General features: G+C 40.8%; 2 protein-coding genes across 2 annotated transcripts; both read right to left on the minus strand.

The window, feature by feature from the left end:
* Positions 1 to 2,852: 2,852 nt before the first annotated feature.
* On the minus strand, positions 2,853 to 5,692 carry LOC118416458. Its single transcript, XM_035821562.1, has 6 exons — positions 5,610 to 5,692; positions 5,363 to 5,467; positions 4,553 to 4,696; positions 4,344 to 4,451; positions 4,034 to 4,211; positions 2,853 to 3,352 (listed from the first exon to the last, which is right to left on the minus strand). Exons 1-6 carry the CDS (start codon positions 5,610 to 5,612, stop codon positions 3,150 to 3,152), a joined length of 741 nt encoding a protein of 246 aa, XP_035677455.1. The 5' UTR covers positions 5,613 to 5,692; the 3' UTR covers positions 2,853 to 3,149.
* Positions 5,693 to 13,538: 7,846 nt separating this feature from the next.
* LOC118416405 lies at positions 13,539 to 16,034 on the minus strand. The gene is made up of 5 exons (XM_035821502.1): positions 15,897 to 16,034; positions 15,308 to 15,451; positions 15,087 to 15,194; positions 14,781 to 14,958; positions 13,539 to 14,091 (listed from the first exon to the last, which is right to left on the minus strand). Exons 1-5 carry the CDS (start codon positions 16,032 to 16,034, stop codon positions 13,889 to 13,891), a joined length of 771 nt encoding a protein of 256 aa, XP_035677395.1. The 3' UTR covers positions 13,539 to 13,888.
* Positions 16,035 to 17,829: the final 1,795 nt, after the last annotated feature.

Raw genomic sequence — 17,829 nt, forward strand, 5'->3', positions numbered from 1 at the left:
CTCCACGATATATCTTTTTGTGAATATCTTGTTTTATCTTGTTTCATTGATTATATGAATTTGGCTGTAATCAATAATTTTTCTAAAAGATGGTCTTCTCTTTCTTGTAACTCTGGTATTTGAATGCAAGACTGTTTCTTGTATCAGTATCAGTCGGTACGTCCACCAGCTTATTGGTCATTTTGTACATCATGCAAAGTCTGGACATTTTCCTTCTGTCTTCAAGTGACATCCACTGCAAATCTGTTTTCATTTTGGTAACAGTGGCATCCCTGCTTGGGTCTGCACCCTTGCCAGTTTATCTTTGTCTTTCTTTGTATACGGGTCCCATACTGTTGCATACTGTTGCATCATATTCAAGATTAGGTCTTACCCCGGCTGGGCATGCCCACAAGTTACGTTTGATCACCCCCAATGTCTGTTTAGCCTTGTTTGTTATTTTGTTAACATAGAAACCCCACTTCAGCCTAGTTGTTAACGTGACACCTAGGTATGGGTGTGTTTTTGTGGTTGCTAATGTCTGACCACAGAGCTGGTAATGGGGCACATTTGGTGTTCGTTTGTTCGTAATGTGCATGATATAGCACTTGTCAGGATTGAAGTGCATAAGCCATTTATTTCCTTTGTCATTCTTCCAGCGTGTTCAGGTCTTTCTGAAGGACTTGTGAATCACTCTTTGTGGATACCTCTATATATAACAGGCAATCATCGGCGAATAACCGTATGTCTAGACGACAATGTTCCTTGGTATCTGTTACACTGTTGCTATTTAGAAGCGAGCTGACAAAGGCAGAACTACAAACTACCTGAAAACCTTTTATTTCCAAACCACGTGCCCTAATATAAACCTTCCTTCAACATGAATGAAACGTTAATAATGCTTTTATTGTGCTCAGAGACCTTTCCTCGTCTTCAAAGGTAGCAACATTTATTTTTCACAGAGTCTAAGGTTTCCTTGTTAGATAAGATTGTCGTTCCATGGTAGCAAACACACGCAGAACCCGACGTAGAACCAGTTCCTGGAAAATTACTCTATCGTCTTGTCCAACCGGGCTGACCTTGACCGGTCAGCTGCCCTGACAGAAACGCTTTTGAGTCTTTTTTTTGCGAAGGCAGAGGACGGCCATTTTGCAGGCTGATTTCCACAAAAAGGACAATTGGAAGAACTATAGTTCACCGATTCGATTAAATCATCAATATTTAGCGCTATAGCTTTATAGATATTGTAGACATTGTATCAAATCTAAAGCATGGAAAGATATTGCACAGACACATAAATCAATTTTAATTGCTATACTTCAGCTGAGTCTACTTAGATGAACAAGACAAAATACATGTGCCTCCTGTAAATAAAGATTTGTTGTTTCTTTCGATAACCGTGTTCTATGTTTCAACTCAGAATACCAACTTTGTAGTCCCGTGCTTTAGCAGAATTTTTCCCTTGTATTTTTTTGCCATCCGCATTAGTTTTGGGGCTCTAATCAGTTGTGGAGTCTGGTGGAGGCTAAGTATTTCATACTGACCTCATGCGGAACTTGACTATGTGCCTCTAAATAGCTAGACTTAAAATATATGAGACAGTGAGATAGTGAGATGGTTCAGTTAGTGAACAATAAAACACATCGCAGCTACTTCTACACAGTAGAAGAGGCTGAATTGCGCATTTTAGACATTGTACTTCATACATGTGTAGCATCTATGAATTAATATACAATTACAAGAAGTCGTATTATAGAAATAAAGCAAAAGGAAACAAAACAAATTGTTATACAAAGTATAAATGAAGACTGTGACGGTGGATTAAGAGACATGGGAGATCTTTTCAGGTACATGTATTTAAAAGGTGGGTGAAGTATAGGATGGGGCTGTTTTTGTAGCGGTTTGTTTTGGTCGATGGAATGCAAAGTTTGTTCGCACATTTTTGGTCTCTACCATGGACTTCCGAACGTGTTGGAGGTAGCCAGCTTCTAAATATAGGGGAACTAATAATAAGAGATTTGGAAAACTTAAGGCTAAGGTTTTTCCTCCTGTTTTCTAAGGAGGGGAGACAAAAATGGGCTAGGGCTTCATCATAACATGTATAATGGAGGCCAAGGATAATTCTTAGGGCACGTTTTTGTACTCGCTCGATCTTCATGGATTGCAGCGCCGTGATACTCGGGCTCCAAACTGGAGCAGCGTACTCTAAAGTAGGCCGTATGTAACCTTGATAGAATTCAATGAGATCTTGTGTGGAAAGTCCAAATCGTCTTAATTTTTTTCAGCCAAAAAAGGCGTGAACTTGCCTTTTGTGTGATGATGTCAACATGTTTGCTCCAACTAAGATCTTTGGCGAACCATAGGCCAAGTATACATGCGTCTTCCGTGTATTCAAGGGGCGTATCGTTAAGTGAGATTGTCGGAGGAGGGGGGCAGTCTTTCATAAACGAAATCATTAGTAGTTTAAATTTTTCACCGTTTAGGATCATGTCGTTTTTTGACGCACAGCCATTTAATTCATTCAGGGATGTTTGTACTTGGCTGGGTTCATAGAACATTCTACTTTCACATATTGATAAGTCGTCGACAAATTTATAACGGTCTAAAACGTCTTCTCTGAGGGCGTCGTTAATATAAATTAAGAAGAGGATAGGACCTAATTTTGTGCCTTGGGGGACGCCAGACGAAATTTCTCTCCAATATGATGGATAGATAGATAGATGGAGAGAGAGAGAGAGAGGTAGAGAGATAGAGAAAACACGTTTTTAAACTAAAACGTTGTAGTCAAAACAAATCTTTGTAGTAACGAACAATATGCAGTAAGTGCTTTGACAAACTTTATTCAAATGTTGAATGGAACCACAGGTGAGATTGACCTCGACAATGTAAAATGAAGTTGTGCGCAAATCAAACCGAATCTAATTCACACAGTAGGACAGCTACCTTGTGTAAACATATCTCATTTTGTCTCATTCAAATGAGAAAGCATTTAGAAAACAAGTTGAGTTTAGTTTATCAATGGAAATCTACATTAACACACACGCAATGACACGTTTTACGTGTTTTGCACAAAGGCTTAAAACGTCAAACACAAAGGATTGTAAGAACCAATTTGCCAGCTAAGACAAAAATTTTCTGACAGCCTGCCAGATATTTTTATCTTAAATTTCTCAAGGGCAATAAGGGGTGCACTCCCAGCCAATGCCTGTGAAGTCATGGCGCCGGGTGCAGTCATAATAGGTTGGTTGCTGAAATGGGTTACCATTGTTGTTACAGTTGTAGACGTAGACGCAGGTGTTGGTCTCACGTTCACATCTGTACATCCATGTCGTTGGTGGACAAGACAGGGTCAGAGTACGAGCAGTTTTGTTCCCTAAGCAGTGAAAAAATTGACAATGTTTAGCATATCTGCCGTCAGGATGGCTGAAATTGAATGGTTAAATCAGAGGACTTTTAAGGGTCACACCCTGAGTTTATTTCGGGTTGCTTTACACCCTCAAGTCTAGCGACAGCCTTAGCCAGCAAATTATATTGTAGCTGAATGACTGTATATAGGCTGAGAGGATATTCTTTCAGCTGAGTCATGATCATTTAACTTCTCTAATTTTGAAAAAGTACGGGAAAAATCGTTATTTTCATGTGAAAAGTAAGGCACAATCGGACGTTGATGATAAAACCCAATTAAAAGATTTTCAGGCATACCTGACTGTTGTTGTCAGGAAGAGGAAAACGTTGCGAGTGATCAAGCCAATTATAAAGGTAATTCTAGTACTAATGTTTTTTTTTTAAATCATCCATGACGCGGCGTATTGCAACTTCGGAAACAATCACACAACACCTCAGAGGTCAATCTGGGTCAAGGAATCAATTTACATTCTAGGCGTACGGATACCCCGAAATGAAGCTCAGGTCCAAACACAATTTTCACCAAAAGCGCACCACTTCCTGCGCTTTAAGACATGTTCGTATTTAATGTCATTTTGCAGTAACTAATGAGAAATTCAAACCTAGTCGAAGAGCTAATCGAGATGTAGAAAATGGTGTAAGATTTTACCTCCGTCCTGCTCGATGGATGCCTCAGGAACCACCTCCGTAGTGTAGACAGGATACTTCATGCACATCTGGGCCATCTGGTCCCCCAGCATGGAGCGGTCCTTCACAGGCTGCGCGGCGGCGCGCTGGTAGGTCTCCTCCTTCTTCTTCTTGATGATGGTGCTCCGTGCTTGTGGATTCTATAAACATAGGCGGGGTATTTAATGTCAATATTATAAAATCAAAGCTCATGGCGTCTTTTGTGACCGTAACTTGTAGTCCTAAGTGTTCTCTCTGTACATTGACAATTAATTTTCTGAAAGTTCACTCACCGCCATCTCGCTCAACCCTTCCTCCAGCTTGTCGATAGTCAGCATATCGTCAGGCATGTGGGACAGGAAACAGACGTTCAGGTCCGGGAAGAGGGTCATCGCCAGACCCTGTAAAGTAAAATGCATGAATTTCTCAGTTACCACCGCTAGACTACATCTGTTAAACAGAAGTACCATAAACATGTGGGTGTAAATCGTGTTGTACGCACCGTGTTGTAGTCCAGCATGAACTGATTGGCAGTCACGATGTTGTGCTGTGGCACGTGGAACACGACGATCTGATTCTCCCGGTCTACGTCAGTCACTTGGTTGAAAATCGTTCCCTCCTCGTTGATTTGGACAGTGTACTGATGCTAAAAAGGAGAATTCGGATCATGAATCAGCAGCAACAAATGCACGAGTAGGTACATGTAATGGCTTCTCTCTGCAAATGTAATTCCTACCATGACGTTATCTTAACCTGTCTGTATATGTGCCTGTAAAGCCGGTATAGCCGCCTTTGGTGTATCACACCAGCTTCTGTATCTGTTTCTATACAGCCGGTATAACCGCCCTTCGGCGTAACACACCAGCTTCTGTATCTGTATCTGTATGGTTGGTATAACCGCCCTTCGGCGTAACACACCAGCTTCTGTATCTATATCTGTATGGTTGGTATAACCGCCCTTCGGTGTAACACACCAGCTTCTGTATCTGTATCTGTATGGTTGGTATAACCGCCCTTCGGCGTAACACACCAGCTTCTGTATCTGTATCTGTATGGTTGGCATAACTGCATTTCATACCAATGTCAAATCTGATCAAAGTATATTCAACGTCATTTCACTCCCTGTAGAATATCCTCTTGTACTTTTACCATTTGCCATTTACAACATTAATCATTTTCAGATTGAAACAGTAGATTCAATGGGGATAGATATACCTACATTGCAGGACAGGCTCACTTGTGAAACCAAAGAAAAGCTGACATTTAAGCTGCACACTAATTTGTTGAAGATTTAAAATGTTATCTTCCCTACCTGGGTGGAGGGGGCCTTTTCCTCACACGTACAGGGGCACGTACAGGAGGGTGCCGCGTGGACGGTAGACAAAACCGCCAAGATGGAGAAGAGCAGAAATCCAGCCTGGGGAACATGAACAAATGTTACATGTTACATAAAATGAAATAAACTACACCCTAGTTTTTTATGTTACATAAAATAAAATAAACTACACCCTAACTTGAAGAGGCAGCGCTATCAGCATAAGAGAGTCTTGATGGCTTACCATGACGAACCAGTGGACAGTCGGTCTCTTCGGTCGAAGATTCAGTCACAACAGCTTTTGCGTGGATGGTTGGGGTATGTCACCAACCGAGCGGTGCACCCAATTTATAGAGGTTTGAAACAATGAACCTGTCAATCAACCAATCAATCAAGTTGTTTGTTACACAAAAATTCTTGGAAGCAACACTTCCTTGACTTTTGTGTAAATTCTGCAAAGCGCTGACTCATGAGAACAGAACATAAGTTGCTGACTTGTTATTTCCAATATGTATTGGAACGTGTCAATGTGGCTTGAGAACTCTAAGCTGTACCATTCATATATGTCATATAGTCATAGTAGTCTTACGTTGTCTTATCCTTGTTTCCTTTGGACTACTGAAAATATATCTTCCTAACCTTTTTGCAAATTGATTATCTAGGATAAACCTGTTTTCCAACTAGATCTCTTTTGCAAATCAATTCACAGCTAGGATGTAAAAACCTCTCTCCAACAAGATCTCTTCAGTGTCACTGACGAAAGACACCGGATGTTGTTTGAACATTCTGGCTATTTCTTGCTGACTCGTTAGCAAACCATGTTTGGAACAGCAACAGGGGTTATTAAGAGTAGCTGTCATTGTCATAAACATATTGAAATTCCTTAATGTACTTAAATTGTTCCGACAGGTAATCATGCACATCGAGATACTATTCTATAGTTTTGTCTGGAATCTTTCCAATGTGCGTGTGCTGACTGACAAGGGCGATTACATGCTCATGAGTCATGACCGAACTGTAAGTTATGCCGCGAGTTTTTTTTCGGAGCCTTTGTCCTTTGACAAAGGTCCTACACTTGTTTGTCACAGAGTACGTTTCCTTGTTAGATAAGATTGTTATTCCATGGCAGCAAACACACGCAGAGCCCGACTTAGAACCAGTTCCAAGAAAAACCACTTTATCGTCATGTCCAACCGGGCGGTCCTTGCCCGGTCAACCGCCCTGACATTGAAGCCTTTTGATTTCTTTGTCGTCTGACTTTGCAGACCTTATCTCCATACCTCCATGATATATTCAAAGTTTTTGTGAATATCTTGTTTTATCTTTTTTCATTGATTATATGAATTTTGCTGTAATAATAATAATAATCATCTGGTGTATTTTGCCAGCCAGTAGGTACCCAAAGTATGAGTAATGAGGCTGTTTAACGTGGTCGAGGCTCCAAAAGATGGTCTTCTCTTTTGACATGGAATAAGTTGTATGTGTGCGTGAAATTCTGTTTCCTTTGGCAGAACTACATTTCTTAACTAGAGTACCACGGCCGCATACCTTCGCCAAATGATTCTACACTTTACAACTGCTATAATGTATTAATTTTGTTTGTCATTAATATGCAAATAAGGTTGTCATTGGAGTAAATTATATTACTTGATCATCTCCTCCACCAAACAACAGACATACACAATCTATGTTAAAATGATTTTTATCGCATTTTCTGCTAATTTATGCAAATGAGGTCATCATTTGCATAATTTATGTTCAACGATGCTCACCTATACATAACTTCCAAATGCCACAAGTAAAAGTTCCCGTCATTTGCCACAATGACGTTATAGCATTCCCTCAATAATTACGCAAATTAGGTCTGTATTTTGCATGACATATCTATAAATATTCTTCTCTTTCTCAGTTACAAATGTCACATGTTGCAATGGTCATATGATAGATCTGAGCGTGTTTAAACGATTTCCTGATTAATTATGCATATAAGATTCCTATTTGCATAATTATGAAGTTAGGGTTGTAGATCCGCTCGTAGATGACCTCCCTGACTCCGCGATCATACCACCATGGTTCACGGTCAAGGATGCCTGTCATATCGATGAAGGTTAGACATCTACTGGCAGGTAAAAAGATACGTAAAAAAACAATTACTCAAGCAACTGGATATGGTTTTGGAAACGATCAGACGTTTCAGATAACATCTGTTGTTTCTTGTCAGTGTCAATGTTATCTAAAACGTCTGACCGTTTCCACAACCATATCCAGTTGCTTGAGTAACTGCTTTTTGGCGTAAGGATGTCTGTTGTCTCCAGTCTAAAGGAACGTTCTTGGTGTGGTAGAGGACGAGTATCCACATGTTCAACCGGCGTTTCTAGTTAGATGTAAACTTGTATTGAATTGTTTCTGCCAGTTCATTCTAGTGACGCTGAAGAAGAGTGATTGATGTCACTCGTAACGTCCGGAAGTAAATCGTTTTTTATCCAGTTGTAGAGATTGGATTGTATTTGGATATCGTTTACCTGGATGTGTAACATTCATAAACGTAAACGTACTAAAGTACTCGTTCCAAAATAGTTTCACCAACGACTATTTTTGTTTACTATTTGTGTGTATAAAATATAAATCGTCAGAGATTATTTGTAGATATCGGGTGTACTTTGACCTCCCATATCTGTAACTGTATCTATATAGCCGGCATAACCGTCCTACGGCATAAAACACTAGATTCACAGGCACGCGGCGCGGCAGCAGCTGGTTACTTGTATAATACACTGAACGACCCGTCACACTCAACTTTTGTATGTCTATCTGCAAGCGTTCTTTAAACCTCACCAGAGAAGATGTCCCTTATAGTTCTGGGAAAGTACGAATTTTTGAACACATCGATCCTAGGCTGGTAACTCTGGTATTTGAATGCAAGACTGTTTCTTGTATCAGTATCAGTCGGTACGTCCACCAGCTTATTGGTCATTTTGTACATCATGCAAAGTCTGGACATTTTCCTTCTGTCTTCAAGTGACATCCACTGCAAATCTGTTTTCATTTTGGTAACAGTGGCATCCCTGCTTGGGTCTGTACCCTTGCCAGTAAGAGTTTATATTTGTCTTTCTTTGTATACGGGTCCCACACTGTTGCATACTGTTGCATCATATTCAAGATTAGGTCTTACCCTGGCTGGGCATGCCCACAAGTTGCGTTGAATCACCCCCAATGTCTGTTTATCCTTGTTTGTTATTTTGTTAACATAGAAACCCCACTTCAGCCCAGTTGTTAACGTGACACCTAGGTATGGGTGGCTTTTTGTGGTTGCTAATGTCTGACCACAGAACTGGTAATGGGACACATTTGGTGTTCGTTTGTTCGTAATGTGCATGATATAGCACTTGTCAGGATTGAAGTGCATAAGCCATTTATTTCCTTTGCCATTCTTCCAGCGTGTTCAGGTCTTTCTGAAGGACTTGTGAATCACTCTTTGTGGATACCTCTATATATAACAGGCAATCATCGGCGAATAACCGTATGTCTAGACGACAATGTTCCTTGGTATCTGTTAGACTGTTGCTATTTAGAAGAGAGCTGACAAAGGCAGAACTACAAACTACCTGAAAACCTTTTATTTCCAACCCACGTGCCCTAATATAAACCTTCCTTCAACATGAATGAAACGTTAATAATGCTTTTATTGTGCTCAGAGACCTTGCCCGTCTACAAAAGTAGCAACATTTATTTTTCACAGAGTCTAAGGTTTCCTTGTTAGATAAGATTGTTGTTCCATGGTAGCAAACACACGCAGAACCCGACGTAGAACCAGTTCCTGGAAAATTACTCTATCGTCTTGTCCAACCGGGCTGACCTTGACCGGTCAGCTGCCCTGACAGAAACGCTTTTGAGTCCTTTTTTTGCGAAGGCAGAGGACGGTCATTTTGCAGGCTGATTTCCACAAAAAGGACAATTGGAAGAACTATAGTTCACCGATTCGATTAAATTATAAATATTTAGCGCAATAGCTTTATAGATATTGTAGACATTGTATCAAATCTAAACCATGGAAAGAGATTGCTCAGACACATAAATCAATTTTAATTGCTATATTTCAGCTGAGTCTACTTAGATGAACAAGACAACATACATGTGCCTCCTGCAAATAAAGATTTGTTGTTTCTTTCGATAACCGTGTTCTATGTTTCAACTCATAATACCAACTTTGTAGTCCCGTGCTTTAGCAGAATTTTTTCCTTGTATTTTTGAGCTATGTCCAGTATCAGGGTGAAGTGCACGAAGTTAGGGTGTACGAAGTTGTACGAAGTTGTACTAAGTTACAACCGTTTCCCACTGGCTTTGATGCTATATCGGGAGTCACAGATGACGTCAAAACATTTATTGGATGACGTCATCTAACTTTGGACAGTGGGCAGGGTAGGTCAACAAGTGTACGAAGTTGTCCTAAGTTGTGCAAAGTTACGTGACGTCATCTAACTTCGGACAGTGGGTAGGGTAGGTCAACAAGTGTGCGAAGTTGTCCTAAGTTGTGCAAAGTTACGTGACGTCATCTAACTTCGGACAGTGTGCAGGGTAGGTCAACAAGTGTGCGAAGTTGTCCTAAGTTGTGCAAAGTTACGTGACGTCATCTAACTTCGGACAGTGGGTAGGGTAGGTCAACAAGTGTGCGAAGTTGTCCTAAGTTGTGCAAAGTTACGTGACGTCATCTAACTTCGGACAGTGGGTAGGGTAGGTCAACAAGTGTGCGAAGTTGTCCTAAGTTGTGCAAAGTTACGTGACGTCATCTAACTTTGGACAGTGGGCAGGGTAGGTCAACAAGTGTGCGAAGTTGTCCTAAGTTGTGCAAAGTTACGTGACGTCATCTAACTCTGGACAGTGGGCAGGGTAGGGCGGCATGTGTACGAATTTGTCCAAAGTTAATACATAGTAAAAACTTATATATGTGTAAATAAGATACACACCACTCACGCATATAAACAAATAAAATATAGATGCACATTAATCAGCACAAAATCAATGTTCATGCATTGTAAAAAATTTCATTTATTTCACTTTTTTTGTCTTTTATTTCTCCTCTTAACGTTCGTTTTAACAATGCACACAAAATAATTTACGTTCACTCTTAATATTATATTTCCCTTTTTTTACGTCACTTCTAAATACAAGTACCTGAAAACATCTCCCCTATCTATTTATAAACTACATGTATTGCAGTCATCTTTCACTACTTTGTATCATAAGAAGTAGTAGTTGTTATTTTATTCCTTGTAATTTAACAATTAATTGAAGTACTTCCACCATTTAGTACATAAGTAAACCCAGCAGACGGACTACCACTGTCCGTATGGTCTTTCCGCAACTTCGTGTAAACATCAGTCACAAGTTCTTGAATCTATTTGCAGATAGTAGATTTCCCAGCACCTGCCAAGACAACAGGTAAATGTCATTTTGATCCCCGCTAATAGATGTTTAAAAAGAATAGAACAAATGAAATAAAAGCAGCCGTGGCGCAATACAGAGATTGAAAAACGACACCATTCTACGAACGCATTCCAGGTTCGAATTAAAAAAAAACACCTGAGCAAATGACGTAAATGTCTGTTGGTGACGTTAAGCAAAAGAATGTTCGACAAGGTATGGTTCTAGAAATGACGGTTGTAAATTTTGAACATATAACGTTATATCTACATTTAATCAAACGTTTGATTTGAAACAATAAAAAAGGTGTTTATAAGTAAATCTACCTGTTGGCAGGCAGATGGCTGTCCACATGTACAGAAGAACATTTTCCCTCCATTTGGTGTCAGGTGGAGAGACTTGTGCATGGCTTACAGCAAAAGCCGCGACCGTGATAAGGCTATATAAAACAGCCACCATTGGCACGCACAAAACAGATGCAACAGCACAACATCCCTGTGAAGAATAAGACAAATCTTAATAAAGATAAGTAATCTGCATTCTGATAAAAAATATGTTGTTTTGTAAGATGTAACTTCTAAAGAATAGAAGATTTATGAATCAAAAGTCAGAACTCAAAACATATCAAGGTGCGATTAATACGACTAACCCACCTGAACAAGTTCTTCCGGAAAATCCTTCCAATCAAACTCGACTTTCCAGGACGAATGGAGATTTGTAGCCTTCAAAGAGTTACTGCACGACATGATATGATATAATTTGTCCGTAAATCCCCCGTTAAGAAAGTCTATTTCGTCAAAGACACAGACTAAAAAGTAGCCGTGGCGACTTCAGCGCCACACGGTTTCAAACTGTTAGACTGAAAAACGACACCATTCGAAGAACGCATTCCGGATTCGAATTACGAAAACACTTGAGTTAGTGACGTAAACGTCAGATTGTGACGTCTAAGAAGATGAGAACATTAGAAGAAAGGTTCTAGAAATGACAGTTGAGACATTTGAACGTAACACAGAAAACGTGTAGACGCGTAGTGTAGTATATGTATCGCCAAAGTCATGCTAGGCGACATCTTCCTAGGAATACGCGACCTGATCAGTACACCCGGCTGACTGTCCAAAGTTTAGATGACGTCATGGTTAGCGTGACGTCATAACTTCGGACAAGTTCGTACAACTCCGTACATCACCCGGCTGACTGTCCAAAGTTTAGATGACGTCATGGTTAGCGTGACGTCATAACTTCGGACAAGTTCGTACAACTCCGTACACCACCCGGCTGACTGTCCAAAGTTTAGATGACGTCATAACTTCGGACAAGTTCGTACAACTTTGGACAACTTTGGACAACTTCAGACATCTAACTTAACTTAGGACAACTTCGTGCATTTCACCTGATACTGGACATGGGTGGTATTTTTTTGCCATCCGCATTAGTTTTGGGGCTCTAATTAGTTGTGGAGTCTGGTGGAGGCTAAGTATTTCATACTGACCTCATGCGGAACTTGACTATGTGCCTCTATATAGCTAGACATATATAAATATATGAGACAGTGAGATAGTGAGATGGTTCAGTCAGTGAACAATAAAATACATCGCAGCTACTTCTACACAGTAGAAGAGGCTGAATTGCGCATTTTAGACATTGTACTTCATACATGTGTAGAATCTATGAAAATATACAATTACAAGAAGTCTTATTATAGGAATAAAGCAAAAGGAAACAAAACAAATTGTTATACAAAGTATAAATGAAGACTGTGACGGTGGATTGAGAGACTTGGGAGATCTTTTCAGGTACATGTATTTAAAAGGTGGGTGAAGTATGGGATGGGGCTGTTTTTGTAGCGGTTTGTTTTGGTCGATGGAATGCTAAGTTTGTTTGCACTTTTTAGGTCTCTACCATGAACTTCGGAACGTGTTGGGGGTAGCCAGCTTCTAAATATAGGGGAACTAATCAGAGATTTGGCAAACTTAAGGCTAAGGTTTTTCCTCCTGTTTTCTAAGGAGGGGAGACATAAATGGGTTAGGGCTTCGTCATAACATGTATAATGGAGGCCAAGGATAATTCTTAGGGCACGTTTTTGTACTCGCTCGATCTTCATGAATTGCAGCGCCGTGATACTCGGGCTCCAAACTGGAGCAGCGTACTCTAAAGTAGGCCGTATGTAACTCTGATAGAATTCGATGAGATCTTGTGTGGGGAGTCCAAATCGTTTTAATTTTTTCAGCCAAAAAAGGCGTGAACTTGCCTTTTGTGTGATGATGTCAACATGTTTGCTCCAACTAAGATCTTTGGAGAACCATAGGCCAAGTATACATGCGTCTTCCGTGTATTCAAGGGGCGTATCGTTAAGTGAGATTGTCGGAGGAGGGGGGCAGTCTTTCATAAACGAAATCATTAGTAGTTTAAATTTTTCACCGTTTAGGATCATGTCGTTTTTTGACGCCCAGCCATTTAATTCATTCAGGGATGTTTGTACTTGGCTGGGATCATAGAACATTTTATTTTCACATATTGATAAGTCGTCGACAAATTCATAACGGTCTTCTCTGAGGGCGTCGTTAATATAAATTAAGAAGAGGATAGGACCTAATTTTGTGCCTTGGGGGACGCCAGACGAAATTTCTCTCCAATATGATGGATAGATAGATAGATGGAGAGAGAGAGAGATAGATAGAGAGAGAGAACACGTTTTTAAACTAAAACCTTGTAGTCAAAACAAATCCTTGTAGTAACGAGCGATATGCAGTAAGTGCTTTGACAAACTTTATTCAAATGTTGAATGGAACCACAGGCGAGATTGACCTCGACAATGTAAAATGAAGTTGTGCACAAATCAAACCGAATCTAATTCACACAGTAGGACAGCTACCTTGTGTAAACATATCTCATTTTGTCTCATTCAAATGAGAAAGCATTTAGAAAACAAGTTGAGTTTAGTTTATCAATGGAAATCTACATTAGCACACACGCAATGACACGTTTTACGTGTTTTGCACAAAGGCTTAAAACGTCAAACACAAAGGATTGTAAGAACCAATTTGCCAGCTAAGACAAAAATTTTCTGACAGCCTGCCAGATATTTTTATCTTAAATTTCTCAAGGGCAATAAGGGGTGCACTCCCAGCCAATGCCTGTGAAGTCATGGCGCCGGGTGCAGTCATAATAGGTTGGTTGCTGAAATGGGTTACCATTGTTGTTACAGTTGTAGACGTAGACGCAGGTGTTGGTCTCACGTTCACATCTGTACATCCATGTCGTTGGTGGACAAGACAGGGTCAGAGTGCGAGCAGTTTTGTTCCCTAAGCAGTGAAAAAATTGACAATGTTTAGCATATCTGCCGTCAGGATGGCTGAAATTGAATGGTTAAATCAGAGGACTTTTAAGGGTCACACCCTGAGTTTATTTCGGGTTGCTTTACACCCTCAAGTCTAGCGACAGCCTTAGCCAGCAAAGTATATTGTAGCTGAATGACTGTATATAGGCTGAGAGGATATTCCTTCAGCTGAGTCATGATCATTCAACTTCTCTAATTTTGAAAGATTACAGGAAAAATCGTTATTTCCATGTGAAAAGTAATGCACAAAATCGGGCGTTTCGCATTTGATAAAACCCATTGAAAAGATTTTTCAGGCATACCTGACTGTTGTTGTCAGAAAGAGGAAAACGTTGCGAGTGATCGAGCCAATTATAAAGGTAATTCTAGTACTAATTTTATCTTTTTAAATCATCCATGACGCGGCGTATTGCAACTTCGGACACAATCACACAACACCTCAGAGGTCAATCTGGGTCAAGGAATCGATTTACATTCTAGGCGTACGGATACCCCGAAATGAAGCTCAGGTCCAAACACAATTTTCACCAAAAGCGCACCACTTCCTACGCTTTAAGACATGTTCGTATTTAATGTCATTTTGCAGTAACTAATGAGAAATTCAAACCTAGTCGAAGAGCTAATCGAGATGTAGAAAATGGTGTAAGATTTTACCTCCGTCCTGCTCGATGGATGCCTCAGGAACCACCTCCGTAGTGTAGACAGGATACTTCATGCACATCTGGGCCATCTGGTCCCCCAGCATGGAGCGGTCCTTCACAGGCTGCGCGGCGGCGCGCTGGTAGGTCTCCTCCTTCTTCTTCTTGATGATGGTGCTCCGTGCTTGTGGATTCTATAAACATAGGCGGGGTATTTAATGTCAATATTATAAAATCAAAGCTCATGGCGTCTTTTGTGACCGTAAATTGTAGTCCTTGTTCTCTCTGTACATTGACAATTAATTTTCCGAAAGTTACTCACCGCCATCTCGCTCAACCCTTCCTCCAGCTTGTCGATAGTCAGCATATCGTCAGGCATGTGGGACAGGAAACAGACGTTCAGGTCCGGGAAGAGGGTCATCGCCAGACCCTGTAAAGTAAAATGCATTAATTTCTCAGTCAGTTATCACCGCTAGACTATATCTGTTCTTCTTTTAAACAGAAGTACCATAAACATGTGGGTGTAAATCGTGTTGTACGCACCGTGTTGTAGTCCAGCATGAACTGATTGGCAGTCACGATGTTGTGCTGAGGCACGTGGAACACGACGATCTGATTCTCTCGGTCTACGTCAGTCACTTGGTTGAAAATCGTTCCTTCCTCGTTGATTTGGACAGTGTACTGATGCTAAAAAGGAGAATTCGGATCATGAATCAGCAGCAACAAATGCACGAGTAGGTACATGTAATGGTTTCTCTCTGCAAATGTAATTCCTACCATGACGTTATCTTAACCTGTCTGTATCTGTGCCTGTAAAGCCGGTATAGCCGCCTTTGGTGTATCACACCAGCTTCTGTATCTGTATCTGTATGGTTGGTATAACTGCCCTTTATACCAATGTCAAATCTGATCAAAGTATATTCAACGTCATTTCAATCCCTGTAGAATATCCTCTTGTTGTACTTTTACCATTTGCCATTTACAACATTAATCATTTTCAGATTGAAACATTAGATTCAACGGGGACAGATATAAATGCATTGCAGGACAGGCTCACTTGTGAAACCAAAGAAAAGCTGACATTTAAGCTGCACACTAATTTGCTGAAGATTTAAAATGTTATCTTCCCTACCTGGGTGGAGGGGGCCTTTTCCTCACACGTACAGGGGCACGTACAGGAGGGTGCCGCGTGGACGGTAGACAAAACCGCCAAGATGGAGAAGAGCAGAAATCCAGCCTGGGGAACATGAACAAATGTTACATGTTGCATAAAATAAAATAAACTACACCCTAGTTTTTTATGTTACATAAAATAAAATAAACTACACCCTAACTTGAAGAGGCAGCGCTATCAGCATAAGAGAGTCTTGATGGCTTACCATGACAAACCAGTGAACAGTCGGTCTCTTCGGTCGAAGATTCAGTCACAACAGCTTTTGGATGGTTGGGGTATGTCAGCAATCGAGCGGTGCACCCAATTTATAGAGGTTTGAAACAATGAACCTGTCAATCAACCAATCAATCAAGTTGTTTGTTACACAAAAATTCTTGGAAGCAACACTCCATTGACTCTTGGGTAAATTCGGCAAAGCGCTGACTCATGAGAACAGAACATAAGTTGCTGACTTGTTATTTGCAATATGTATTGGAACGTGTCAATGTGGCTCGAGAACTCTAAGCTGTACCATTCATATATGTCATATAGTCATAGTAGTCTTACGTTGTCTTATCCTTGTTTCCTTTGGACTCCTAACATTTGTCTTCCTCACTTTTTTTGCATATTGATTATGGAGGATTAACCCGTTCTTTAACTAGTTCTCCTTTGCATATCAATTCACAGCTAGGATATAAAAACTCTCTCCAACAATTTCCACTAGTGTCATTGACGAAAGACACCGGATGTTGTTTGAACATTCTGGCTATTTCTTCTTTAGTCGTTAGCAAACCGCGCTTGGAATTAAAACATGGACATATTCATATTCCTTAATGTACTTAAATTGTTCCGACAGGTAATCATGCACATCGAGATACTATTCTATAGTATTGTCTGGAATCTCTCCCGTGTGCGTGTGCTGACTGACAAGGGCGATTACATGCTCATGAGTCATGACCGAACTGTAAGTTATGCCGCGAGTTTTTTTTCGGAGCCTTTGTCCTTTGACAAAGGTCCTACACTTGTTTGTCACAGAGTACGTTTCCTTGTTAGATAAGATTGTTATTCCATGGCAGCAAACACACGCAGAGCCCGACTTAGAACCAGTTCCAAGAAATCCACTCCATCGCCATGTCCAACCGGGCGGTCCTTGCCCGGTCAGCTGCCCTGACAGAAAACGCTTTGGGTCCTATTTCTTGCGAAGGTAGACCTGAATTCACCATTAAGCGTTACCAAGACACCCCCCCTCTCATGCATACCCTCAAGGTAGTCGGGCATTTTGCAGGCTGATGCCCACACAAATGACAATTGCAAGAACTATTCTTTCACCGACTCGACGACATTTCAAAAGTTTTGTGCAATATCCTTATAGATATTGTAGACATCAAGCCTTGTATATGGAAAGATTGCAAGATTGCACAGATATGAAGGAGGCAGAATTCGCCGGAGAGATAGTAGAGTAAGAGACCTGGGAATGATTGTTGACCAAGAGACCGAGCCGCCAGATAATGGCAACTTGCTGCGCTCATGAAACGCCCCCGTCAGCGCTGGATTGTACTAACTGTCATCCCTTGAGCTGAGTTATCCTCCTCACCAGAAGCTCCGCTTCCTCTATCTGCTTCGGGTACCTTCGGCATCCGTCGGAACCCGCCGTCGGAACGTTCGGCACCCGCTCGGGTGATCCCGAGTACTAAATATTTGAATCACACTCGGAACACAAACCCGGGAATTTCAGCACGGGCGATTAAACAACAATTCCTTGGCTTACCGCATATAGTGACACGAGCGTGTCTTCCTTCAGATTTTCACCCTTTCTTTCGTATTGCCCTAAGACCGAGTTGAATTGCCTAGTCGTTGCAAGAGTTTGTAACTCAGCTTCAGCTGAGTGACTAAAGAATTCCATAAGCAAAAT

This window comes from Branchiostoma floridae, chromosome 5 (assembly GCF_000003815.2).
Source record: "Branchiostoma floridae strain S238N-H82 chromosome 5, Bfl_VNyyK, whole genome shotgun sequence".
NCBI lineage: Eukaryota > Metazoa > Chordata > Leptocardii > Amphioxiformes > Branchiostomatidae > Branchiostoma > Branchiostoma floridae.